We start from the raw sequence: 27,656 nt of genomic DNA, 5'->3' as shown, positions 1-27,656 counted from the left end.
ATCCATTTCAAACAGTAAGTACGAAGTGAGTCGTGGATGATAATATGAGGCAGGCATTACCTGTAAATGGGGGACGAAGTCTATGAATTATTTTTTTGTAACTTAAATATTTGTTAAAAAAAAGAAACGGAAATACCGTAACGTTTCCGGTTTTGTTGTTAGGGATTTTAGTTGTGACGTTATTTAAGTTATGACGTCATATGCAATGCAAACAAAGAAACGCTATCATCAGGTAACGTTTTTTCATATCAAGAAATTATTAAAAATGAAATTGGTATTGTGTTCCTTCCTATTTTATACTAGACTGAAAAATATATATTTTACTCAAAGTTTCATACAAACGAGACCGGAAAAAGGAAGTACATTGTAGATTTCTGCGCAGATGCGGGAATTCAAAACATGACATCAAAAAATTTGAACGATTTTGAGTTCATTAGCACAATGAAAATTTCGGGAAAATTTTCTCGATTTTTTTTTGATTTTTCTACTGTTATTTGGGACTTCGTCCCCATATTACGACACTGATTCCAATTAATGACTGACGTGGGACGCTATTTAGGTTCTTTACTGAGGAATGATTTTAACTCTTGGTCTTGAAAGATGTTAAGATCTCCTGTTATAACATAGGAAATGGGAATTACTGCAATTAAATGAAGTAGGTGTATTTTCACTGATATTAACATCTTTATACAATTGGCTTTAACTAAATACATATTTCCGGGTAGATCTATACTTGTTTATAAGTACTTATACTGTTTGAAAGTGCTTTTATTCGTGGGGAATCAATTTTCGTGGTTTTCGTGGATGACTTTATCCACGAATTTAAGTGTCCAACAAAATAAAACAACCGTTATCCAAATCAAGACATGGAAAGATCACACATGTAGGTTTTTCTTCTGATATATAGAATATATTGCATATCGCCAAATCTGAGAATACAGGACAAATGTAACGCACTATGAACTACAACTGCAGGCAGGATTATACATATTCAATCTTTAAAAACCTAAACTGTACAACTTTTGATCTTTTAATATTCATAAAAAAATATTTTTGATCGATGAAAGTCAGAATTCCGGTATTGATATGCTATGATAAGTGTTAATGTTATATCCTCATAATTCTCATACGTGAGAAAAATAATAAATCATTCATTTGTGACCTAAGAACTGCTCCTTGTTAGGTCACAATTTGTGTCATTTCTTAGCTGGATTTGGCAAAACTATTAGGAATTTTGGTCCTCAATGCTCTTCAACTTCGTACTTTATTTGGCCTTTTTGACTTTTTTGGATTCGAGCGTCACTAATGAATCTTTTGTAGACGAAACGCGCGTCTGGCGTATGTACAAAATTTAGTCCTGGTTTCTATGATGAGTTTATTTACAACCACTGGGTCGATGCCACTGCTGGTGGAGATTCATTTCCCCGAGGGTATCACCAGCCCAGTAGTCAGCACTTTTTGTGCTGACATGAATTATCATTGATATGGTTATATTCATAAATTAACTGTTTATGAAAATTAGAATTTTGAAATACTACGGCTTTTCTTCCTCAGGCATTAATTACCTTACCTTGGTTTGGCAAAACTTTTTGGAATTTTGGTCCTCAATGCTCTTCAACTTCGTACTTTATTTGGCCTTTTTAACTTTTTTGGATTCGAGCGTCACTGATGAGTCTTTTGTAGACGAAACGCGCGTCTGGCGTATACAAAATTTAGTCCTGGTATCTATGATGAGTTTATTCACTTTTAAAGCTTAAATCCAAATTTAAGTATCAGAAATGAAAAAAAGTCAAACAAACAGTAATACACAATAGTCGTACTACTAGCACAGACGAAGAACCTATTATTTAAGGAATGCATGAGCTTGCCTCTTAGTTTTAGTGATGTAAGGTTTGTCCTTGTCAGTTTTTAACTTTTCCGTAATTATCGTCTGTAGACTGTCGTATTTTTCTCACATACATGGTGTCGCTAGTCTTTCTTCAACTTTCTAAAATTATATTCTTCTGCCTACTTTTTATAGACATCCCAACTTACGGAGTTTTGACAGGAAGGGATAAATATAACCCATCCAAGGTAGCAGTGGCAGATAAATTAACCAAATTTAGACAGATTCTTGGACTTCCGGTGAATCGTTTTGCATGTATCACAAACTATTGTGAGGATTCTGATCCAGACACAAAATACCAAACTACAACTATTCCACAATTCGATGTACCAGTTCTCAAATTGTTAAAACAGGTAAAAAGTAAATTAGCAAAAATACCGATCTCCAAGAAAAATAAAGAAAGGGAAAGTCCTTAATCAATAGGCAAAATCAAAACCTCAAAAACACCAAACAACTATCATATTCCTGACTTTTGTAAGTGGTAGATTTAACTCGATTTTTAATCAAGCTACATCTGAATGTCACAAAGAATTCTATTATGTTGACAAAATTATCTGGGAAAATCAAAGTGAACTAATAGGTAAAATATTCAGAAATGAAGTCACTGAGCTTTTAGTACACAGAGGTGATTTTAAATTGTTACATGACATCATTAAAAAAAATTGGGGTCAGAAACATACGAAATTTTTTAGTTTTATCTTTTATTAATTTGCATTTATTAAATTGTACAAACTACTTCCTGTTAATTTCTTTTGAATAGGAGTATTGTTTACTTACAATTATAATAAAAAGATTAAGGTGCGAAACACTTTTAAATTTTAGATGGACAAATAAATTTAGAAACATCAAACAAAAAACCATGAACACCCTGACCTTAGATAGGCAATTTAAAGTTTTAGTTAAACAGAGAATATTGTTCGATGCATTATTATTTATCATTTATCATTTGTGTTGACCTTAATGCTTTATTTTATTTTGATTCAGATTCTTACTCCATCACGTGAAGACTTTTCAAGCAAAACGGTAGGAACAAGACCCGTGTACTTTCAGGTAAATGATCCGCTATTATCTTGCAATATTCGATGTAAATAAATGAATAATTTGAAGCTTTTGGTCACCTCAGAAAATGGTCTATATTTCTGGTATCTGTCAACGTCCAACTGTCATGTTCCATTTGTTATCGCAATAGTGTTCTTTTAATGTCAATCGTATATTGGTTTGAGTGATTTAATCAAGTACCGATGGATGAAATGTATTTCAGCACGTTTTGGTTTTCAACTTTTGATGTGAAAACTAAAGATTTACACAAACATATATTATTAATTACGGCTCATTTATTCACAAGTTTTCTACATTGTTTATTTAAATCACTCTATATTTTAACGGATGCAATACGTGACACTTACAACCTGAGATCACCCCTAGTTTTTGGTGGGGTTCGTATTGCTTATTCTTTAGTTTTCTATGTTGTGTCATGTGTACTTTTGTTTTTCTGTTTTTCTGTTTGTCTTTTTCATTTTAAGCCTTGATTTTGTCAGTTTATTTTCGATTTATGAGTTTGACTGTCCCACTGGTATCTTTCGTCCCTCTTTTACAACAATAAAAACAGAGTCTTGAGATACCAACACTACAAACCATTAAAGTCTGAAATGGCCTATATCTGTACTCGACTGTACTGATTTTTACTCGACCAGTCTGAATTGGTCTGACTTTTATTTGACATTACTCGATCCCAGTCTGAACCATACTTGACTGTACTGAATCGTACTTGACCCATATCTTTGCCGTTGAAAATAGTCTGAACTATTACTCGACCAGTCTGAAACAGTCTTAACCCATTCTCGACATATACTCGACCTATTTTTCCAGTCTAAACCATACTTAACCAAAGGTCTGAAAAATACTCGACCAGTCTGAACCATACTAGACCAAAAAAACCTCTACTTTTAACTGTTAAAATAAATTTCTTTTTAACTGATATATATATATAACAACAGCGAACAAAATTTATAAAAAAAATTTAATCTTTTAAAAGAAATATATCTCTGATTATATTTAGGATATAAAAAAAAATATATTATATATAACTTATATCAAAAAGGGATAAAATTAAATAAATAAATAAAATTGTTTTTCTGATTAGTTGTGAAATATAAAGTATAACCTCTGATTTGGGGCAAACTCATAAATAAGATCACACCTGGCCAGAGGTATTAAATTCTAAATAACATTGATTCAAAATTGCAACATCCTGTTTAAATTAAATAACAAGGCCTTTCAATATACATGTATGTACTAGATAAGTAATACACGAATTTAAGAAAATAGGGCTTTCTTTTTACCTGTATAACACACATGTAATGAGGTAATTAGAACATTTTAAAGTGCTTTATGTCTGTCATGTTAATTTGAAGAAAAAAAATACTTAAATTAATTGAAAACTTTTTTTACTATTACTTTGGAATTTTCTTTTTTAAAAAGGTTATCAAGGATTGCTATAGAAATTCTATTATCATGATTATATTAAATTCTTGGTTTAATAAAACAAAACAATTAAGTTCTTCTTTTTTTTTAAAGATTTATTAAGTTGTTTTATATATTATTTTATATAAATATTAATAAAAAAAAAACATTCACTGCATTATTACCTAAACTCAACTGACACCATACATCTATACTAGGCTTAAGTTAATGGTAGAAATAGTCCAGATTAATACCATAAAATACTTCTGAAATATTCATAAAATTTTGAATAATATTGAAAATATTAGTCAAAACTCATTTTTTAAATTATTTGATCAGCTTGTTTTATAAGTTGATATACATTATTATGTAAGTGTTGATTAATATTGAGTTGAAGTTATATTATGGTTGATTATTGTGAAATTTTAATTTCAATACTGTATTGAATACATTTTTAATTTCAAGTTGTTGTTCAAATTTCATTTTTATTAAAAGAATTCCTAAATTGATAAAATTCAGTTGATAGATACACAGAATAGGTCTAGGTTGGTTAAGCCTTGGTCGAGTATGGTTCAGACTAGGTCGAGTATGGTTCAGACTAGGTCGAGTACGGTTCAGACTGGGTCGAGTACGGTTCAGACTAGGTCGAGTACAGTTCAGATTCGTATAAAATGGTTCAGTACTGGTCAAGTACACATTCAGACTGTTAAGTATGGTTCAGACTACTGTCGAGTATTATCAAGTGAATCTCAGACGAATTTAGACTGGTCGAGTAAAAATCAGTACAGTCGAGTACATATATAGGCCATTTCAGACTTTTAATGGTTTGTAGTGCAATGAGTCAATATAGACACATCAATTGATTAAAACAAACAATAATATGACATGAACAAAAACGACGAAAGACAAACAAGAGGTACTCAAATACACATTCTACATCAAGTTTTTGTTGAAAAAGGTCGTTCAATAACACTTAACTGTAGATCTTAAAATGTATGAATGAGTATAAACACATCTACAATTATCTATCAATTTGTTGCCATTGATTGTTCCAAAACTTAAACTTTAAATTAATATATTTTACTGCACCTTTTTATCGCGACCCGTAACCTTGTTGAGAACCTTCAAAAAGGGGACATTAACCATAGCAATTATTATTTTATATTCGATTCAGATAAAGTTGTATTGATCCAACACTACATATATCTATGACATACTTATGTGAGAAGAACATGTGAGTAAAATGAGATCGGAAGCAAAAACGAAACGTATAGATAAAAACGCAATTGGAGTATACATGGATATAGGAAGATGTGGTATGAGTGCCAGTGAGACAGTTCTTCATCAAAGTAAACCATTATAGGTCAAGGTACGGCCTTCAACACGGAGCATTGGCTCACACCAAACAGCAATCAAGAAGAGTACAAAATTACTAGTGAAAAAACATTCAAACGGGAAAACCAACGGTCTAATCTATATAAAAACGAGAAACACGTATGAACTTCATAAACATACGACAACTTCTGTACATTTGCAAACATTTGCAGCGTGATTGAACGTTTTAATGATACCAAACCTTCTCCCTTTTCTGAAACAATAGTATAACATCACAAACTAGAAAGACACACTATAAAATATCAATTGGGAGGATTAACTCAATCAAAAAACGCAAATAAACACAAAATGAACGAATAAATTTGATCGATGATACCTGAATGCAAATACATAGTTAATAAAAATTATAAGGGACTATTAAAATTAAGGTTAAAGGTAAATATACAGGTTTAACTAACTGTGTCCCACTTATCGCGGACCTGTTCTTGTATTGCTATGAGGTACAATTTATGACAAAAATCAGCAATGACCCATCGAAACAACATCTGATACAAAATTTAATAGTACTTTTAGATATTTGGATGATATATTGGCTCTCAATAATGACGACTTCAGTATATATACTTAAGAAATTTATTGTGTTGAACTTACTTTAAATAAAGCTAATACAAGCAATGACCACTGCCCTTTCCTCGATCTTGATATTTACATCATTAACGGAGAGTTTTTGATACTCAAATTTATGATAAAAGAGATGATTTTTTATTTCTTATCGTTAGTTATCCATTTTTAGATGGTGACGTTCCCTTGTCGCCATCTTACGGTGTTTATATATCCCAACTTGTACGATTCGCTCGTGTAGGTAACAGCGTTTTAGATTTTAACGAGAGAAATTTGTGTATTACTGACAAAAAAATATTACACCAGGATTTACGATATCACAAACTAGTCAAAACATTTACTAAATTTTATCATCAGTACAAGGACATCATTCGTCAATATAGCTAAACAGTCAAACTTCTTATACGTTCAGGTATTTCACATAAACTCTTTTATGGAAATATTCTTTATGAACACAAAAATGACAGTATTCACCTCAGAAGCTAACAAAACCTTTAAATAGATACTATTGCCAGGTCATTAAATATTGCATATTTCGGCTATAAAATTGATTCACTTATAGGGTTTTTGCATCGGAACTAAACACATTTATTTAAAAACTAGTTGTTGGCATGGCACGGGCTATGTTCTTCTCATATATGTTATGATGGTATGATACTAAACCCCTAACGTTAGGAATTGTGCCTGATATTCATATGATGAAGACATAATCCTTCAATAAGTTTGATTGAAGTTTTGAGCTGGCATGTCAGTTAACTGCTAGTAGTTTATTGTTATTTATGTATTATTGTCATTTTGTTTATTTTCTTTTGTTACATCGTCTGTATTCAGACTCGTACTTCTCTTGAACTGAATTTTAATGTACTTATTGTTATGCGTTTACTTTCTACATTGGCTTGATGTATAAGGGAGGGTTGAGATCTCAAAAAGATGTTTAACCCCGCCGCTGCTGAAGGACGCCTCCGGGTGCGGGAATTTCTCGTTGCATTTTAGATTTATTGGTGACCTTTTGCTGTTGTCTGTTCTATGGTCGGTGTGTTGTCTCTTTGACACATACCCCACTTCCATTCTCAATTCTATTAAACAAAGTTAAAGTATGATACCACTGTGAAATGTTAAACAATGTTTAGAAATTATTACGTTTGAAAAAACCTGCGTGATATTATACACATGTAAATGAAAGTAATTGTGTTGTTAAGTATACTTTGTCTTCAATGTGTATAAAATCTTCCATTTAGGAATACCAAGAAATTTCTTTAATATCAATAAAACTAATCTAACACTTGGTACATATGGGATGAATATCAACAATAAAACTATACAGGTTGCATTTCTGTAAATATTGACAATGTATTTTCCCATAGGAACTCCCTTTACGGCTAAAATTGTCTCACTTTAACTATGAAGTTTTGAAAAAAATCATATCCTAGAATTAAAAGTTCATATACACTACTATATTTTTCAAAGGTCAAAATATAGGTCTGTACGGCATATTGTAAATGCCCCGAACTTCTTAATTACCCCTACCTCGAAAGATTTTAATATAAAAGATATTCACATGTATATTTACTGGTACCATTCCCAAGTTATGTTTCTATGAGATGCAACCTACAGATCAGAACTGGGAACCAGTATGTAAACATGATAAATTATCTATGAATATTCTCTTTCTCACCAAAAGAGGCGCGGTTTGAGAAACAGCTGTATTTACAAAGTGCAACCTATACAATTAGTGCTAAATAAAACTTCCTGTACAGGTGCAAGAACAGTATTTAAGAAGAAATGAAATAATGTTGATGCTTATAGTACAAAGAAGTAAGAATTTGTAGTAATTCCAAATAATGTATACGTATTATAAGTATATCGACGTTGTGCATTGGTGGAGGTTATACGGTGATTCATAGTTGCATTCACCAATGATATTTGGTTGCAGATGGATGGTTGTCTCGTTGAAATCATACCACATCTAATTTTGTATACGAAAGAATAAAACACTTAACATACCATGTGATCTTTTCGTAAACTATTGTAGGTTACAGATGAATCTGAACAAAAAGAACTAAGGGATAAGTTACTTGAAAGATGTAAGAAAGTAGTCGGTATTAGTGGCAAGGATAAAAATCCGTTAACAATTGCGGTAATTGGAACGCCTGGAGGAGGGAAGTCGTCATTCCTTAATACTATTTTCGCCGCTTTGAGCAATGAACGGTGGATAGAACATGCAAAATGCGCAGGCACTAGTACAGTAGGAAGACAGATTACTCAACGACTGACACGGTAAGAACAAAATAAATCACATTAACAACATTTGCAGAATAAAACTGAAATCTTTGTTACAATAGAGAATTTTAAGTTTCCAACGAAACTTACGTACGTTAACGCAAGTAACTTATAAGACATAATATAAATTGTGGTTGTCTCCCTTCGCCTGTATCAGCACTTCAGTCAAATAGTTTATTATATTGTTTTAATGCTAAAATAACATTCATGTATCATGCACGGACCATTCGATTTTCGGGGAGGGGCTTGTGAATTTAAAATAAAGATATTTCTGGCCCTGATTTTGACTGAATGAAATTGATTTCTCAGTCGGCCAGCACCTTAAGTTAAACAAGGTCTATATTTAGCCATTTAATAATTTTCAAAACAAAAGTCGGCATCACCCCCCCTCTCACCCCCCAAAAAATAAGACTCAATCGAAATTTTGCCAAAAAAAAATTAGAAATAAAACAAATTTATCCATTCTCCCCTCCCCTAATAATAAAAGGGTTGCTCCCTTATCAAAAACATGGACATTTATTTAGCTGAAAATGTGTACAAAAATTAGAAAATAACACATTTACAGAATATTTTACACAAACGTTTTTAGAATTTGAAAGTAAATGTTTTCCGTTTTTTTTATCCGTCTTCTGTTTTCTCGGGATTATGGGAATTTATCGACCTCACTATACCATGATAAAGGCAAATAGGTCAGCATGGTCGGCGTTCTATCGAACTGACAGAAAGGAGTTCAACAATCTGACTTTACTATACTTCATAAGGCGGGTCAAGTAAAATAACTGTAATTCCATCGGAAAACGGAGGATTAAATCAGTGTATCTTAAAAAGTAAATCGGTTTATATGTACAGAAGTTGACAAAGTAACAGGTTGACACTAGAAAGGTTTACAGGTTGGCACTAGAAAGGTCTACAACGTTGACAAGTGTTAAGGTCGATAGGTTGACAAGTGTAACGGTTAACAGGTTGGCAGGTCGACATGCTAAAAAGTCGATAAACGCATAGGTCGACAGGTTGACAAGTGTATAGATTAAATCTCATGTATAGTTGAGTTATGTGCTGGACTTTCAAAGAGAAGGGCTGAATTTATAAATGATCTGTAATTGCTTTACAAAATCATTTTTGGGCCTTTTATAGCTGACTGTGCGGTATTGGCTTTGCTCGTTGTTGAAAGCCGTACAGTGACCTATAGTTGTTAGTTTCTGTGTCATTTTGGTCTATTGTGGATTGTTATCTCATTGGCAATTATGCCACATCTTCTTTTTTTCATATTGATTAAGGACAGTTCCAGAATAAGGCCATGCAAGATTCGTTTTTTTTTCTCGTTCTTACAAGATAAAATCATCAAAATTTAAAAACCTTTTCACTCCATTTTTCAAATTCAAGTCCTTGCGGTAAATTAAGATTGGAGGAGTTCTTTTCATTTTAGCATACCAAGTCGTGTAGGTGATTGAGACTTTTAAAAACAGACTCAACTGATATATACATTACAGCAAGGACTGTGATCTGAAAATTGGACTGTAAAAACTGAAAAATCGAAACATTTTGTTCTCAGTCATTTTTAACATGTTGAAGACTTTTCAGTTCGATTTGAACATTTTTAGTCTGATTATTGGTAACTAGTGACAATTTTTACGTCGTCACTACGAAAACATTTTTCTCATCAAGTTTAATTTAAAATGAAAAAGTTAAATAACATAAACGTTTGTCTCATGACTATATGATTTGAAACACATGAATTTTTAGATACATCTAGAAAAGAGATACACTGAACAATTAAAAACCAATTGTTCAGAGAACAATTGAAGGTCTTTCCACCAGTTAATATCTATTTTGATATTAAAATATTAAAATCAGTCTAAAATATCAGTTCATATGGCTTTATGATGTATAGATATGAATTTAAAGCAAAGGTCAAAATCTAAAACGTCAAATTAACCTATAACCTTGACCTGAATTTGAAGGTCACAAACTGAGGATATCAAATCAAAAGACCCTAGGTCTCTAATACGTATGGTTAATAAGTTATATCACTTTACACATAATTTTAGATGTGATAGGGGCAAAAACTCCCATTCATTGTCTACGCACCCTTTCAACTAAAATTATTAAGTTACGACATGTCGCAACTAACAATTTAGTCAAAATAATTTGTCGATATCTTATACGGTTTCTGGAAATCAAGCAAGTCCAGTATCGTTGCAATTGATAATACTCGGTGTTTCCCTGCAGACCATGCAAGCTAACCATGTACTACAGATAAAAAGTTACAAATAACTTACTCAGTAGCTGTACCAGGGGTGGGGTCTGTGAATGGATCCTACCTTTCGGAAAATTAGAAAATTACGTGAATATTACGGAAGTCTTTACTATAGGACCTCCTTTGAGCAGATACACGAATTTTAAACAAATCAAATATGTTGCTTTATCAGCTTTGATTGTCGCTTATGCCAAATTTGGCTCCAATATTTAAGGCAATGCAACAGGATAAATATAAGGATTACTATTTCCGAAAAACCCTACTCGGCATGGCTAACCTGTGATGGTAATTATTGGTTTGATTGACAGCATAGCTACATTTAATAGAACAACATTGCCATGTGACAGTCAATTTCTAAAGTTAATACGCTGATCGTGGTAAAAGTGTCCAATAATCTTAAAATCAAATCACGCTTCGTTGACATAAAGGGTTAAGATATTATCTCCTATTCCGCGTACCGTATCTCGCCTTAGATAACATGTCGCCTTGGATTTTTTTGTCGACATGCCGACATTTTCTCTCCCCGCGACAGCATTTTTTCAGAGTAATTACCTTTCCCCAGCGATGCTTCGAAGGGTAATAGTAACGCAATGGTACCGTCAATCCCTTTGCCTGTCTGTCGGACCGTCCGTTTGTATAACACCTCTGTTGACACTCTTGAATCTGCATCAAGGCATTTTATACATGGCAAATTTATCACACCGCGATATGTCTTTTTTCACTTGTAATAATGAACTTAGCAGATAAAACTTTTCAAACTGCTTTTCTTGATAGATCATTGATCACACGACACGGATCATTCATTTAAAAGAAAAAGAGAAAAGTTGAGTTATCAATAGGACAACAAAAATATGTTTGGTATTCTTACATATATTAACAAAAGCCTTCTTATACTCATGTTAAAGCCAATACAATAAAATAACCCCTAAATAATCTAGGTATTTTTATATACCTAAATACTAGAAAAACATTAAAACCTTCATGTATATATTTACCTAGATTGCTGAACTTGTACAAAGTCCTTAATCTTTGATCAACTTTATCCTATTAGATTTTATATATAATTCAAAAACTCATTATCCCGTATACTCTTTGAACGCGGCACGCCATATTTACATATCCCCTGCGAACAATGTTTGCCTTTTCGTATGTTTAGATATAAGACAAGTGTAAACTCTCGCTCTTGGAATACGCTATTTCAAATAGATTTGAACTAAATGGAGAAAGGGAGACAAACACAATTTCACAACGACCAAGTTAAGGTGTACTACGTACGTTGAAATATACGATTTGTGTTTAATTTACAAGTTAAATGGTCAACGGGACATAACAATGACCATTTTTTTAAATGTTAAGGTGTGTTACGTCTAAGTACGCCAAAAACCTAAAGTTCTCTTGTACTACTCTCGGCAATACAAGTTGCAAACAAGTATTATAATTTTCTGTTTAATGCAATATCAAGGTCTTCAAATGTATAACATTTTAATTTACGGATTAAAACAGATTAGAAAAAAAAAAACCATCGTACCATATTTTAGGCTATAAGAGTCCTGGATATCATGAAATGTCGATTTAGGCAAGGAAACCGAACCCCTCATTTACAATAAATGTGTAAACACAAATATTGTGAAATTCAACGACAACCAATGTATTATGGGACCCACACAGAAACAACAACAGTTTTTGTGCTGACATGAATTATCATTGATATGGTTATATTTATATTTATAAATTAACTGTTTACAAAATTTAGAATTTTTGAAATATTAAGGCTTTTCTACCTCAGGCATAAAATACCTTAGCTTGATTTGGCAAAACTTGTAGGAATTTTGGTCCTCAATGCTCTTTAACTTCGTACTTTATTAGGCTTTTTTAACTTTTGTGGATTCGAGCGTCACTGATGAGTCTTTTGTAGACGAAACGCACGTCTGGCGTATATACAAAATTTAGTCCTGGTATCTATGATGAGTTTTTTATGCAGATGCACATGTGTACAAATCTTATTTGAAAACTCTAATGTGTGAGTTTACTAGGAAACGCAGTTTAACTACACGTACATTACAGCAGTCAAAATGAAAATTTGTACTTTCGTCTCGTATTTTTTTTAGTTCATTAATATTTTTTTGAGTTTAGAATGACGTTCATTTTTACTGAACTAATAAAAAATTTTTGTTCCGATGGCAGGCTGAAGTCTGACTCTTTGGTAGGGTTTGTTTTCCCTTTGAAATATTCCCAATTTTTATTCTATATTTTACATGTTTTAAAACCAAATTTTATTTTGCGTCCGTTCAATCAGTTATTCCGTCGTACGGTTCAACATCAATATTTATAGAAATGACCATATAATTGATATCCATGTCAACACCGAAGTGCTGACTACTGGGTTGGTGATAACCTTTGGGAAGAAACGTCCACCAACACTGGCATCGATCCAGTCTTTTAGTATCGACAAAGACAATTTTCAAATATCTAAAAACTCAGACAAACAGAGGAGATGAAAATTATGAAAATTAGATGAACAACGAACATTACAGTTATAAATAAGATTAAAATATTTTGTAATATTTTTTCCTCCTCGAATTCTAAAATCATCTACAGCAAATAAGGAAAATGAACAGCACACCTGCCTGTATAAATTAAAGGAGGGACAAACTCTACCCTTCTCAAGTGGGAAAACAAAGTAAAGAAGAATTACAATGTCACATCTAAAAGAGGGACGAAAGATACCAGAGGGACAGTCAAACTCATAAATCGAAAATAAACTGACAACGCCACGGCTAAAAACGAAAAAAGTACACAGGACACAACATATAAACTAAAAAATAAGCAGCACGAACCCCACCTAAATCATCATCCGTCGTTGGATACTGCTAAACATCTAACCTAATTTAGCTTGAAGGAATCAAGTATTAGGCGTTTTGAAGTAGTTTTTACACTTTTTAATCTTGCTTGAATGGAAAGGAGTTATTTTTTTTCATATAAACTGTTTACAACATATGTTCATTTCTACATGTCTTTTATGACTTGTGTGCTGAATGGTTTGCAAATTGTCACGGCAAATCTCACTTACAAGTTAAATTATCACTTGTATTTACATATAATGTACACACAAAACATTTGCTTTCAGTTTTTTGAAGAATCACTACTACTATACAGAAGATGATTATCTAATGCCAACATTTCTGGACATGGCAGGTTTTGAAAATGATGACTCCCTCGTGACAAAAGAAATGCTTAACATTGTTCTTAGTGGCAAATTTAAAGACGGGAAGAAACTTTCAAAAATGGTTTTATTTGGTAGAGAAAAAGGCAAAAATGCTTTAAAAGAAAAATATTCAAAACAAATGTCGGAGAATGTAAACAGGCTTATAGTTGTTTGTTCGGCTGATCCTGATTTGACTTTACCAAAGGCTTTGTTCGAAAGTATAATTGATGCTACGAGCAGAGATCGAGGTTAGTTTTAATATTTTTGCTGCAACTTTTGGCAGAAAAATAGATAATTAAACAAAAGGGGAGATTAAAGCAAAATACAATAAAATATATTAACCGCAATCAAACGAAGATAAATAAGGTCAAAAATTGTTTTAATATCAAATTTAATATGGCATTTACGGTACGACTGCAATTGCTCCTGATTAGCATCGGCAGTGATTATCGAGGCCAAATAATCATTTGAAAATGCATGTCTTAATAAAAACGCTGTAACTAAAATTTAAAATTTTGGTTAAACAGATTCAACTATCTGTTCGGTTGGTGTATTGTAAACTAATTAAACTTGTCGGTCGTTTTGCTCTCAAGATCATTACATGTGGTGCATCCTTCAATCATCTGAACATCTCAATTTTCAATGGGAATATTTTGATGAATGTTAAGGTCAATGATTAAGTAATAAACGTTATCGGACAAAAGATAGAACAATTTCCGTAATTCCGTAACATAATTATGACTTTCATAAAACTATCAAAATCAATGTATTGTATAATAGGCGAGTGACTTTAACCATAAAATTAAATTTTTAATGCATCCACCTAACGCACGGCTAAATTATATATCATTTGAAAGCTGCACATCTGTTATGCCTGGTTGTAAAAAAATCGTATGGTGCAATTCAAGATCAAGATCAAAAGTCAAGGACGAATAAGTGCATATTTTCTTAGATTTCAACTTGATTGCAAAATATGACTTTTATATACTAAATTGATATATGCAAACAATTTAAACTTTTATTAGTCATTAATCAAATGCATTTTTAAATATTTAAAGCGTGTTTTTGATAGACAGCACATGTTTCTTGAAATTCGAGTAAAAGTTAACAAAATGTTTGAAAACTTACATTGTTCTTACTGATGTAGCTGCTAATCGCTTAAAACTAATAAAAACCCTGTAATAACTATCAAACATCATAAATTTTCTAGAATTATGCTTACTTCTAATCAAATAGCAAATCATAACAATTCATACAGTTGCCCAAAATACCGCCATCTGCGAAAAAAAAACCCCAATTTTTAGCATTTCTTTCTATTCAAACATTGTATGTAGTCAATATAAGATTTAATAACAAATTTTTAATAATCTGAAAAAATTTGAGACATAAATAAATACAAAATAAAGAAATGAAAATTGACAATTCAAAGAATTAAAAAACCAGTCAACACATTATAAAACTTGACTTTTTAAATGGCGTTGTTTATTGGTTAAATGCATTAATTCATCAAAAAAGAATAATTTTGAAGGGAAAAAATCCGTTAACACGCAACGATTCTAGTTACATCTAGGCGTGGGAGTTTCTCGCTAAATGGAAGACCCATTGGTGGCCTTCGGCTGTTTTCTGCTCTATGGTCGGGTTGTTGTCGCTTTGACACATTCCTCATTTCCTTTCTCAATTTTATTCCGGAATAGCTTGAATGACTAGTTCATTTTTCATATTATAATGACTTCATGTAAAAAGTAAAATCACAAAAATACTGAACTCCGAGGAAAATTCAATCGGAAAGTCCCTTATAACATCGAAAATCAAATGATAAAACACATCAAAGAGGAATGGACAACAACTGTCATATTCCGGACTTGGTACAGGCATTTTCAAATGTAGAAAATGGTGGATTGAACCTAGTTTTATAGCGCTTCTGGTGACGACTGAAAAAAGCTATCATTATCTTGAAACTTCACTTACCACTATATAGATGATGTCATCTCACTGATGAATAGTGCCAAATGTGTGATAATGTTGGACTCGTATTTTCCATTGAAATTTAATAAAAGCCTCAGCAGATAAAATTTACTCTATCACGTATCTTGAAATCGACGATGAGGGTTGGTTGAGAACAAGTGTCAACTGCCATATGCCTGACTTGGTACAGGACATTTGGAGAAAATGATGGTTTGAACATGGTTTTAAACCAGAGTTCAAATGAAAGTTGAAATCATCCCGTTGAAAATTTTTTGGAGGTCACTACGAGTTGGTTGACAATTATGTAATTTCGCCGAATGACGACTAATGATTTGCAATCGACGTAACCAAGATACCGTTATCTCTGCCTTGAATGTCACCTACCGAATAAGGCTCGGCACCGAGGTAGGAATTACATGAGCCGCAAGACGGTTGTCACATGTGGAATATGATCTGCTTACCCTTTGGAAGCCCCTGAGCTCACCTCAAATATTTTTGGGGGTTTGTGTTACTCAATCTTTAGTTTTATATGTTGTGTGTTGTATACGGTTGCTTGTCATGTTTGTTTTTTGCCCGGCTTTGTCAGTTCGTTTTCAATTATGAGTTTGATGTCCCTTTGATATATTTCGTCGCTCTTCAACTTCAAGTAGTAAAAGTTTTAAAAAATTGTAGATGATTGTAGTTAAATGTTTCTACTTTGGTTCTATATATATCACCGTGAGCAAATGCAGTTATTTTCGCGGATATCTGTCTACTTGCGTTAATCTCCTTTATTACTGCAAGTTAATGGTTTTAACGTAAAATAATACGAAAGAGACAATCAACATCTCAAACCATGAATCAAATAAACTTAATCAAAACCATGAACCAAATAAAATAAAAGTTCAAGAGACGAACAACAGTCCACAAAACACAGCACAGCATGAAAACGATCACTGCATAAAACAACGAATGATCACAGGAAGGGTATTCCACTTTTTTATTTTTTTTTATTTCACAACTTCTAATAGTGTTTTACATACACAATGACCTGCATTTGTTTTTTAAAAACTTATGTTGAAAATACTTAAGCATCTTTTATTCAAATAATTAAAGAGATTAAACTTCTAAACACGATTTTAAACTAAATAAGAAGCAGTAGCATTATATTTAATTCGTTTACATCCCGCTTTAGACAACCCAGTGTTTCTAAACAAGGTAACTTATTTCAATATTGCCTACGATTTATTCGCAAAGTCATGTTTGAATTTAAACATGATCACAAAAAGTAACTAAGTTTGACTGCGTAAAAAACATATTTTTACCTCTATTAGCTCATACATATTCTTTTCGAACTTTAAATACTCCTTCTTTTTATTATGGAAACTCATTCTCCTCCCTGATATTGACAATTAGCGATGTTCTATCTCAACAGAGAATTACAAAATGATTGCTATTTGCAGTTGGCAGATTTTGGGGCAACTTCAAACACTTCAATAGAAGGCTTTTCTATGAACATTAATTAATAGTTTCATTTTAAAATTACAGAACAAATATTCCTTGACCTAAAACATGTACATTTATCTATTTTTTTTAGCATAAAAATATCAATCCCCCAAGATATAATTTATTTTTGGAACAATTTTTCATTGTTTTAGGTTTTGTGATGAATTTCATTTTTTTGGGAAATATTGCGCATGTAACCTATTATTTTTTGTTTGATTTGAAAATAATATATCGTGTTATATAAAGTTCTTATCATCCTTTGGAGAATTTTATGGTACAAGAATTAGAAAATGGCTTTTTGTTTAGTAATCGCAAAAAATGGAATGTTTTTTGGTGACCTTTGACCTTGATTTAACAGAAAATGCACCGTACGAATTTTTTTACGACCGGGGAAAACAGAAAGTACAGATTATTAGCTTTTGAATGATATATAATACAGCCGTGTGTAAGATGGGTGCATTGAATTCGTTAACTAAGCGTCTTTTTGAAATAAGTCACTTGCCTATTACTAACCATATTTAATAGATATAAATTTTACTGTAAAATCTCCCGGGTTAAATAGTAACTAATTTACAGGGATACTGACTTAATGCTGTGAGTCGATTAAGTTGTAACCAAATCCGTGAAAGGAATCAGAGCTTTGCACGAGGGAGATACATTCCTTAATTTATAATAATTCTAACATTTTGTAAGAGCAAATTTTAATAACACAAAAATCCGTATTTTCATGCCAGTACCGAAGTACTGGCTATTGGGCTGGTGATACCCTCGGGGACTAACAGTGTACCAGCAGAGGCATCGTAAAACAGTAGAAAAATGTGCAATAAAAGATTCATTTTATAAAAAAAAAAAATAAAAAAAAAAAAATTCACGAATAGCATAAAATGTGCATTAAAATTAGTAGATGTGGCATCAGTGTACAAGGGATTTCTTAACTGAAACAAATTGATATGATTATGACGCGCAAATTACCCTTATCGAGTAGTAAATAATATTATATTAAACTTTGTACTTAAAAACAGAATACCATTTTCTTTAACATATTGCAGGTAGGACGTCTTTATATGATGTGCTTCTTTCGCTTTGTGAATAAACCAAGATCTAAATCCCATAACATTTGTTTGCACATGCGTAACTTAACTACTGCAAAATAATGAATTTTATCAAATTGGCATGCATTTATTATGATTTATTGACTTAGAACACTTCCAAACTCTGAAAAGATGCACATGGTGTAACTTATTTATTTATTACGACTGTAATGTGTTGTAATTGAAAATTGACATATTTGACCTAGATACTAATACCATTCATAAATTTCCAAATACAAAACTACGAACTTTTCAAAATAGTAAAGATGTTCTTACCTAAGCTGTATTTGGCACAACTTTTTGGAATTTTGGGTCCTCAATGCTTTTCAACTTTGTACTTGTTTGGCTTAATAAGGACTTTGATATGAGCGTCACTGGTGAGTCTTATGTAGACGAAACGCGCGTCTGGCGTACTAAATTATAATCCTGGTACTTTTGATAACTTATTGCATCAATTATTTCTTAATCAAATTAAATGTTTGGTAATAGGAGAGATTTATAAAGGAATAACAGGGATTGGTACCTCATCATTAACTTATAAATCATCCTTCAAAACTATGCTAACCACAAACAACACCTGGTTCAGATCGCTTAACTAAATTAAGGCGCAAAAAGTGGTAGGATTGAAAAAATCAATCTTTACATAAGCCAATCTTGTTAATTTTAACCAAATGTCTTTAAAAAAGCATTAAAAAATCTTGTCAATCGTCCTACTTGCAACTGGTGTTATATTAAACGTAGCGTCACTGATGAGTCACAAGTAGACGAAACGCACTTGGGTCCTGTTTAATTTAGAACTTCTAGTAGAATGAAATCGTCATTAATTTTTATTAGAATTGACAAGCTGGTGGAGAAAAGTTTTTTTGACTAAATTACTAAATATAATCTCTATATGATTTCACCGATGTAGTTATTATTGATAACACAATAGTATAGAAATACCATCGGACGTGATTTTTTAACTGACAAATACGTACTTAAATGATTAATAAACAGCTGCGCCATGAGCGCATGATACGCCCGACATCTTGTTTGGAAGTTTTATGCAATAATCATAAAAAGTTTCTGCGAAAATTTTAAGCAATAACCGTATATTGTTTTTGAGACACGGCGGGACATGTTAAACCCCCAACCCTGTTTTTTTTAACAAAAAACTAAATATCACTAAAATAAAATTTTGAATCAAAACCAAAAAGTATACAGATCTTTAGATTAATATAACAAAGAAGTGTGTAAAGTTTTAAGCAATCATCATAAATTATTTTTGAGATACGGCGCGACATGATGTAAAAAAACCCTCCCCTGTTTAACAAAATATTCAATAACTCCGAAATAAAGTTTTGAATCATCACCAAAAAGTATACAGATCTTTAGATTAATATAACAAAGAAGTGTGTAAAGTTTTAAGCAATAATCATAAATTGTTTTTGAGATACGGCACAACATGTAAAAAAAACCTCCCCCTTTTTTTACAAAATACTCAATAACTCAAAAATGAAATTTTGAATCATCACCAAAAAGTATACAGATCTTTAGATTAATATAACAAAGACATGTGTAAAGTTTTAAGCAATAATCATAAATCGTTTTTCAGATATGGTGCGACATGTAAAAAACCCTCCCCCTTTTTACAAAATACTCAATAACTAAAAAATTAAATTTTGAATCATCACCAAAAAGTATACAGATATTAAGATTAATATAACTAAGAAGTGCTTAAAGTTTTAAGCCATAATCAAGAATCGTTTTTGAGATACGGTGCGACATGTGAAAAAAACCACACCCCTGATTTAGTTACAAAGTGCCGTAACTCAAAAAGTTTACAGATCATTTGACCATCATAAGAAACAACTATGTTAAGTTTCATGAAATTTGGATAAGTCGTTCTCAAGTTACGGTGCGAAATGTTTACGCCGGACAGACAGACGGACGGACGGACAGACAGACAGACGGATGGACGGACGGACGGACGGACGAACGGACGGACGGATGGATGGACGGACGGACGGATGGACGGACGGACGGACACCGGACATTTGTATACCATAATACGTCCCGTCAAAATTGTGACGGGCGTATAAAAACAAATCCTGCAAAAAGGACGTTTTCAGATAAGATATTTATATTTTATATTTTAAAGCCTATTCACTAACACGAAACTACATATTTCACAGATATTACCCTTTATGGAGTGTTTACTCACATGGATAAATACAGATCCGATGATCCAAAAGTTGTCGAAAAAGAAAGACAATTTTTGACAAAGTTAGGAATTTCAGAAACACGATTTGCTAGAATAAAGAATTATTGTCCAGATGTTGTCCCTTCCTTGAACTACAGGGAAACAACAATACCATATGTGGATATACCTGTTTTGCGATTTTTAGAAGTGGTAAGATTTTGTATTTGATTATTGTTAAACTTTGGCATATTTAATACAATTATATCAGGTAGAATGAATATTTAGTACTAGATAAGAAGAGTTTACATCGTTACTGATAAAAGATAAGTTACAATTCATTACAACATATTTTGATTTGATAAATACATATAAACAAATAAATGGCAGATATAGAAGAAAAAAATGACAGAATTAAAAACAATATTCAAAATTAATGCATTTTTTTCATTAATGTAATGGATTTTAATAATCGCTATTTTCTATGTTGACAATTTCTCCGAGCTCTAATAGCGCTAATCTGAAGGAATAGAGAAGATGAAGATAACAGGATAGAGATCGCAACAATAAAAATAACCCCTGTCCTCTATGCCAATAACAAAAATTTGAAAAAAAACGGGACCGGGATTGCGACAATGCAAATAAACCCTGTATTATGACAAAGACACAGATGTATCAGTATTTCGATAAACTTACTGTTTGGTATCATCAGTTTTTCGATTTCGAGTTAAACGAAAACTATGAAAACAGAAGTTGACTTACACTTTATAAAGTCAGCTACTATTTGTAAAAACCACTCAATCACACAATTGGAGTCACTAAATTTACGTTAAGCTATATCCGTTAAAAGCATTTCAGTTGTATCATTGAATATTTATTTCAGGTGTTGACACCTGAGGCTATGGACTCTGTCAAAGACACTTCTTCAAAACTTCATCCTCTTATGAAGCTGAATCCTGTTGATATTGCTATGTTTGTTGGTGTTATCGTTGTTTTGATTGGAATGTTTATTTTCTGGCTTTGGAAATATTAGATAGCGTAGCACAAAAAAAAATAAACAAAGTAACCTAGGATCCAAAGATATCATTATGAAAGAAAATCGAAAGATTCTAAAGGGAAATTCAAACTCATAAGTTGAAATCAAACTAACAATGCTTTGGACCAAAAAAGAAAAACGTTTTTAAAACATATATAACCACTTGTTTGTGTTACTTGCTTTTTGTAATATTGGGTGCTAAGAACAGATTTTGTTTTATTGTTTTTGTATACGAAATTGACAAAAGGACTAAAAAGAAGAACACATTTTGTTTCCGACAAACGTATTTACATTCGAGCACAGCTTTATCAAAAGTTATCTTTACTATTATGTTAGTTATATTGAAAATAAGTCTATTATCATATCATTGTCTAACTCTTTTCTACATCCAGTTTTCCAAATTTTAACAACAACGCTTAACCCATCGATACACATGAATTTATGTTAGTGATTTTCTCAAACTACACTTTTATACACAAACAGATTCCATTCTCAATTTTATCATTAAAGCGTAAAACAGGAAATGCATATATATCCTATTACAAGAAAAATAAATATTGAGGAACATTCTCCAAGAGCTTATTATATTGCATACAATACGCGTACGTTACAATTCAGCTAACTAGTTTTTGTTAAAATCATGGTAAAGTATTATTGGGTGCTGCAAGGGGACGTTACATAAAGGCAAGTTATTTTAATTACTATTTTTATGTTGACGATTGAAATATTTGTATAAATAAGATAAACATATCATTTATTTTTAAGATACATTTTTGAGAGCCTCTTATTTTAAGCCAAGATGAAGAGTTTTGATTGGTCAGCTATATTTAGATATTCCATAACCATTTTTTATAGAGAAAGAGAATTGATACTATTTCTAATCAATAAGTTATTTTCGATCTCTTCGATTTTTTCCGACGTCTTTCCTCATCATCTTCTTTCTTTTTTTGAAATTAGTTGAGAAACTATTGTCAAGTACATACCAAAAATGTCCACTAAATCAAATGAAGGTCAATTGTTAAATCGTAGACCGTAATGAAGTGGACATATTTACACTGTGGATCATTTTTTAATACCAACGGTATTTCAACATCACACACACTGTGATTTTTTTTCTTTAAAACACAGAGTATTGATTATAATTACTAGTGTATAGCTACAGACGTGATGTTTCGTGTTATCTTGAATCTTGATAAAAAAAAATCCCGTCACCAAGTAGAAAAGATAAGAATATTGGGCTACCTCTACTCTCTTAAATGCCAATATTTGTTGATCCATTGACAGAGTTATCTTTTTATGCTTTCATTAAGATATGATACGTAGATTTAGTGTTGCGGTATTTAGTAGATAAATCAGGGGTGTCAGACTTTATATTATAGCAAGCAAAAACATTATCGTTCTGTTGTTAAAAAATATCAATTACGCTCTAATATGATAAGATTAATCTGAAACCATGTCCAAATTCTATCTTAACCTTTTTGATATCAATCTATATTGGATTTTTTTTTATCTTAAAACGAAAATTGTAAGATTTGAGTTTATATTAAAATGTCTATTTTGATACGATAAGTAGTATTTTTGGAGTTTTGAAAATGCAGTTTTGGGTCATTTTAAAGCTTTGATCACGATTTCCAATAAAAACCAAGAATGTATTTCTTATTTTTCTTTTGCAAGAAGGAAAACTTACGTTGCACAATGCTGGACACTACAATTCAAATGATGGTAAAGCCGTATTTGCCTGACAGGTCAACCGTAATACAAAATGAACGGATTTAAAAAATAAGCCATCTATAGGTTCAAGGATTTTTACAGGTTCACACTAAGTACTTTAAATGAATATTCAATTGTATTACATTTAGATTTGTCGTTTAATGCGTTTTTATTTTTTTTCCAAATGTTGAATCAATTTGTAAGAATATGACAAAACATTCAGATTATGTATTGATTCTATGTATTTTTGTCTGGATTGCCTTTGAATGTTTAGTACTAAATTATGTTATCCTTTATTTGTCGTTGTCTATATATGCACTATATGGGGATTCAATCTAGTATCATGTTATATTCAAGCATATCGGTTTACCAGTTTTTGGTAAACTTTGACATATTCTCACTGAACATGCTGAAGTTAAGGGGTTTCCTGTACTGAGTTATAATCTCCCCATTATCAAAGTAAAATAAAAAATGCATTTTGCTTCATCTGGAACGCCCAAACCGAAAATTATGTCTAAACTTAAGTACATGAATACTGGTTATAAACAGAAAAAAATGTTTGAAATAATGTCAATACTTGTACAGTAACTACTAAGCTGGTGAGACTGTGTGAGATAAGCAGTCTAACACAAGCTGTTTGACCAAGTACCATCAAACTTTTCCCAGTACAATGAGGGTTGTATATTTCATACTATAAGTAAACAGAAAAATGCTGCATATCGGATGTAAAATTGTTTGCTCTCTTCAACTCAACATTATCAAGCTGGTGACCAAAAATTTATTTATTTCCTTCCTGAAAAGCAAAGAAAACTTAGGCAAAAGTTTACTACCCGATGTTTTTCGGACGGTTTGACGAGTAGACGGATAGAGTCAGTCGTGCGATAACTAGACATACTTCCGCTTTCATAGTCGCACATCAAACAATCATGCATCATATAAGTTTGTGCATTCGGAAGACACTTTCTAGATTTTCCTTTATCTAAAACTCTAAACAATCAAGCCAGTCACAGCTAAGAATATCTAAATACTTGCAATCATAAAACAAAATGTGTCCAAAACAACAGAATGTACAATAACAGCAAGATAATATATACTTAAATCATTTAGAAATAGTTGCTAGACAATTTAATTTACCAACATAAAATTTAATTTAAAACAGTAAATTCCTAATATATTGTTCGAATCTTGCTGTATTGTCGATGATTATAATCATTTATGATTTCTGTTTATCTATTTGATGAATAATATAGTGCTCAAGGTAGAAAAACAACAGTTTTCCCAGGAAATCGTCGTTTATGGGGAATAACTAAATTAAGGAGTAATCCAATCCTATAAGAAATAGTTAATTCGTACGATTTATCATTTTAAACAATATCTCCTTTCAGCGGTTAACTTACGGTTTCTTATTGATATCACATGCTTATTAGGTCTTTCCACTTTTCTGTGGAAAGACCTATTGTATTTGTTCTGATTATTAGGTCTTTCCACTTTTCTGTGGAAAGACCTATTGTATTTGTTCTGATTATTATTAGGTCTTTCCACTTTTCTGTGGAAAGACCTATTGTATTTGTTCTGATTATTAAGTCTTTCCACTTTTCTGTGGAAAGACCTATTGTATTTGTTCTGATTATTAAGTCTTTCCACTTTTCTGTGGAAAGACTTATTGTTTTTGTTCTGATTATTATTAGGTCTTTCCACTTTTCTGTGGAAAGACCTATTGTATTTGTTCTGATTATTAAGTCTTTCCACTTTTCTGTGGAAAGACCTATTGTATTTGTTCTGATTATTAAGTCTTTCCACTTTTCTGTGGAAAGACTTATTGTTTTTGTTCTGATTATTATTATTAAGTCTTTCCACTTTTCTGTGGAAAGACTTATTGTTTTTGTTCTGATTATTATTATTATTATTTGTTTTTTTTCCGCCAACTTTTGTTCTTGCGATAAATGTTTGTTTCGCAATATGTCGCTTAGATATTTTTCATATTGTATCGTATAGTTTATGCGCTTTTAAATTTCACCCTGCTAAGCCGAACCATTTTCTTTGTAAGAGTTATCTCCCCTTTCACTGTTTATCATCAGAGTGCATTCTCCGTAACAGTAGAAAAATGCGACAAATTTATTTTATAAAATTGCTCGTTATATCCTTCGCATGATTTGTCCTATTTTAACCAAAGCGATATGAACACTCCATATGAGAGTTATTCCCCCTTTTGCATTTGATATTAGTAATATGCATTTCTAACTGGTAAACCATAGGTAATAGAGACCTAGGGTCTTTTGATTTAAGGTCCTTGGTTCAAAAAGATGAAAATTAGGTCAAGGTCAAAGGTCAAGGTCATATTATAAATTTTGATTTTGGCTTATTTTCACTTTTCTTCAAAAACTGTATAACATATCGACATGTTATTTTTACTAAATTGTTAGTTACATAAATTTTAGTTGAAAGGGAGCGTAAACAATAAATGGGAATTTTCGCCCATCTTATATTTAGAATTATGCATAAAGTGATATAACTCATTATCCATACATATTATAAGACCTTGCATCTTTTGATTTGAGGTCCTTGGTTTGTGACCTTGAAAATGAGCTCAAGGTCATTGGTTAATAGGACGTTCTAGATTTTGACCTTTGATTTAAATTCATATTTATACATCATAAAGCCATAGGAAGTGACATTTTAGACTGATTTTAAATATTTTTATATCAAAATAGATCTTTACCGGTGGAAAGGCCTTCAATTGTTCTCTGGACAATTGGCTTTTAATTGTTTTTGTGTTCTTTCTTTGTTTTATATCACTTAGGTTTGAGAAGCCTTTGTGGCCGATTGGTCTAAGTAGTTACTACTGTGATCACTAGCCAGTAAACACTGAGGTCATGAGTTCGGACACCGCTCTTGCGTGTGCACTCGACTCCAATCTAAATTGACTAGGATTGTTAGTTTTTCTATCGATGGGTTTCTCCGGGAACCGCCACGAAATAGCCTAAATGCGGTGCTATAAAGTGGCGTTAAAACACCAAAAATCAAATCAATCAACTTAGGTTTGAGGTAAAAATCCGATTGATAATTAAATCATTTCAGTTTTACAATAGGTTTTGTCATTTTTGAGTTTTCGTTGCAGGATATCATCTACCTTATTATTTTTTCTTTTCAGTTTCTACTTAAATTTAATTAATGGTTTCGAAAATGACAAAACAAGTTCATACTTTTTCATTAATCTTCAATGTAAAACAATGTACCAAAAAGAGTATCTAAATGTTTTAGTCACATTGACAGTTTGTCAAATTCCTTACATTCTTTGGAGCTGATATTTCTACAGTTCACAGTTTGTACACCATTGTTTTAGTTCTTGAGATTAAGATTAAAGATAGAAACACAAATAATCGATTAAATGTGCAAGCAGACATGTGATATTATTTGGCGTTTTGACCTTAGGCAGATATTCTCTATCAGTAAACATTTGAAAGATATTAGACATTCTATGTTTTCATACCTATGTTATAAGAGAGGCGACTAATACTATAGGGGCAATCAAACTTATAGGTCAATAATAAACCGACAACGCCTTTGCAGAAAATATAAAAAAAAGTCATCAGATTAACAACAGTACACAAAACACAACATATTATCATTTACTAGTAAATATATACACACAAAAAAAGAATCCTCACGAACGCTACTAACAACTGGGGACGATATTAGGCGCTCCAGAAGAATAGGCAGATTTTGCACTCAGTGTAGCATCTGTCATTTTGCTTAACTATAGGTGATCAGTTTAATTCAATAAGTCACATTCGCGGAAACGAGTACAGAATAGTGGTTACCACAATTGCACCTATAATGGGCATGTTGTTGACTATCTGGACCAAAAGCATTAACTTTCCTGGTTGTTAAAAGAGAAGTCTTGTTTAAAAGTTTTAAGACGATTGACGACGCCGACGACGGCAGACACAAACCAAAATCAATAGTTGAAATAACCAAAGGGATTTCGCTCGCCACGCCCTAACATCATTAAAATTTGCTCCTGATATTTTTACCAACGTAAAGTAACCACCTACAGTATGCTAAACAATGTTTAATTATTAACTAACGTGTTCTCGTACTGAGTGAGTTAAAAAGTTGAATCAAAGTAATCAAACACATGGTA

At 31.9% G+C, this 27,656-nt stretch overlaps 1 protein-coding gene across 1 annotated transcript in view; it reads left to right on the top strand.

The window, feature by feature from the left end:
- LOC139486202 (uncharacterized) overlaps positions 1-23,806 on the top strand; it is a 34,912-nt gene extending 11,106 nt beyond the window's left edge. Inside the window, exons 4-9 of the mRNA XM_071270992.1 lie at positions 2,021-2,238; positions 2,870-2,935; positions 8,337-8,581; positions 13,969-14,294; positions 20,762-20,979; positions 21,650-23,806. Coding sequence (XP_071127093.1) covers positions 2,021-2,238; positions 2,870-2,935; positions 8,337-8,581; positions 13,969-14,294; positions 20,762-20,979; positions 21,650-21,799 — 1,223 coding nt within the window. The 3' untranslated portion in view covers positions 21,800-23,806. The remainder of the gene's footprint in view (positions 1-2,020; positions 2,239-2,869; positions 2,936-8,336; positions 8,582-13,968; positions 14,295-20,761; positions 20,980-21,649) is intronic.
- The last annotated feature ends 3,850 nt before the right edge of the window (positions 23,807-27,656 follow it).

The sequence above is a fragment of the Mytilus edulis genome, chromosome 8 (assembly GCF_963676685.1).
Source record: "Mytilus edulis chromosome 8, xbMytEdul2.2, whole genome shotgun sequence".
In the NCBI taxonomy this organism is placed as follows: domain Eukaryota; kingdom Metazoa; phylum Mollusca; class Bivalvia; order Mytilida; family Mytilidae; genus Mytilus; species Mytilus edulis.
This window is presented reverse-complemented; position numbering and strand designations above follow the sequence as displayed.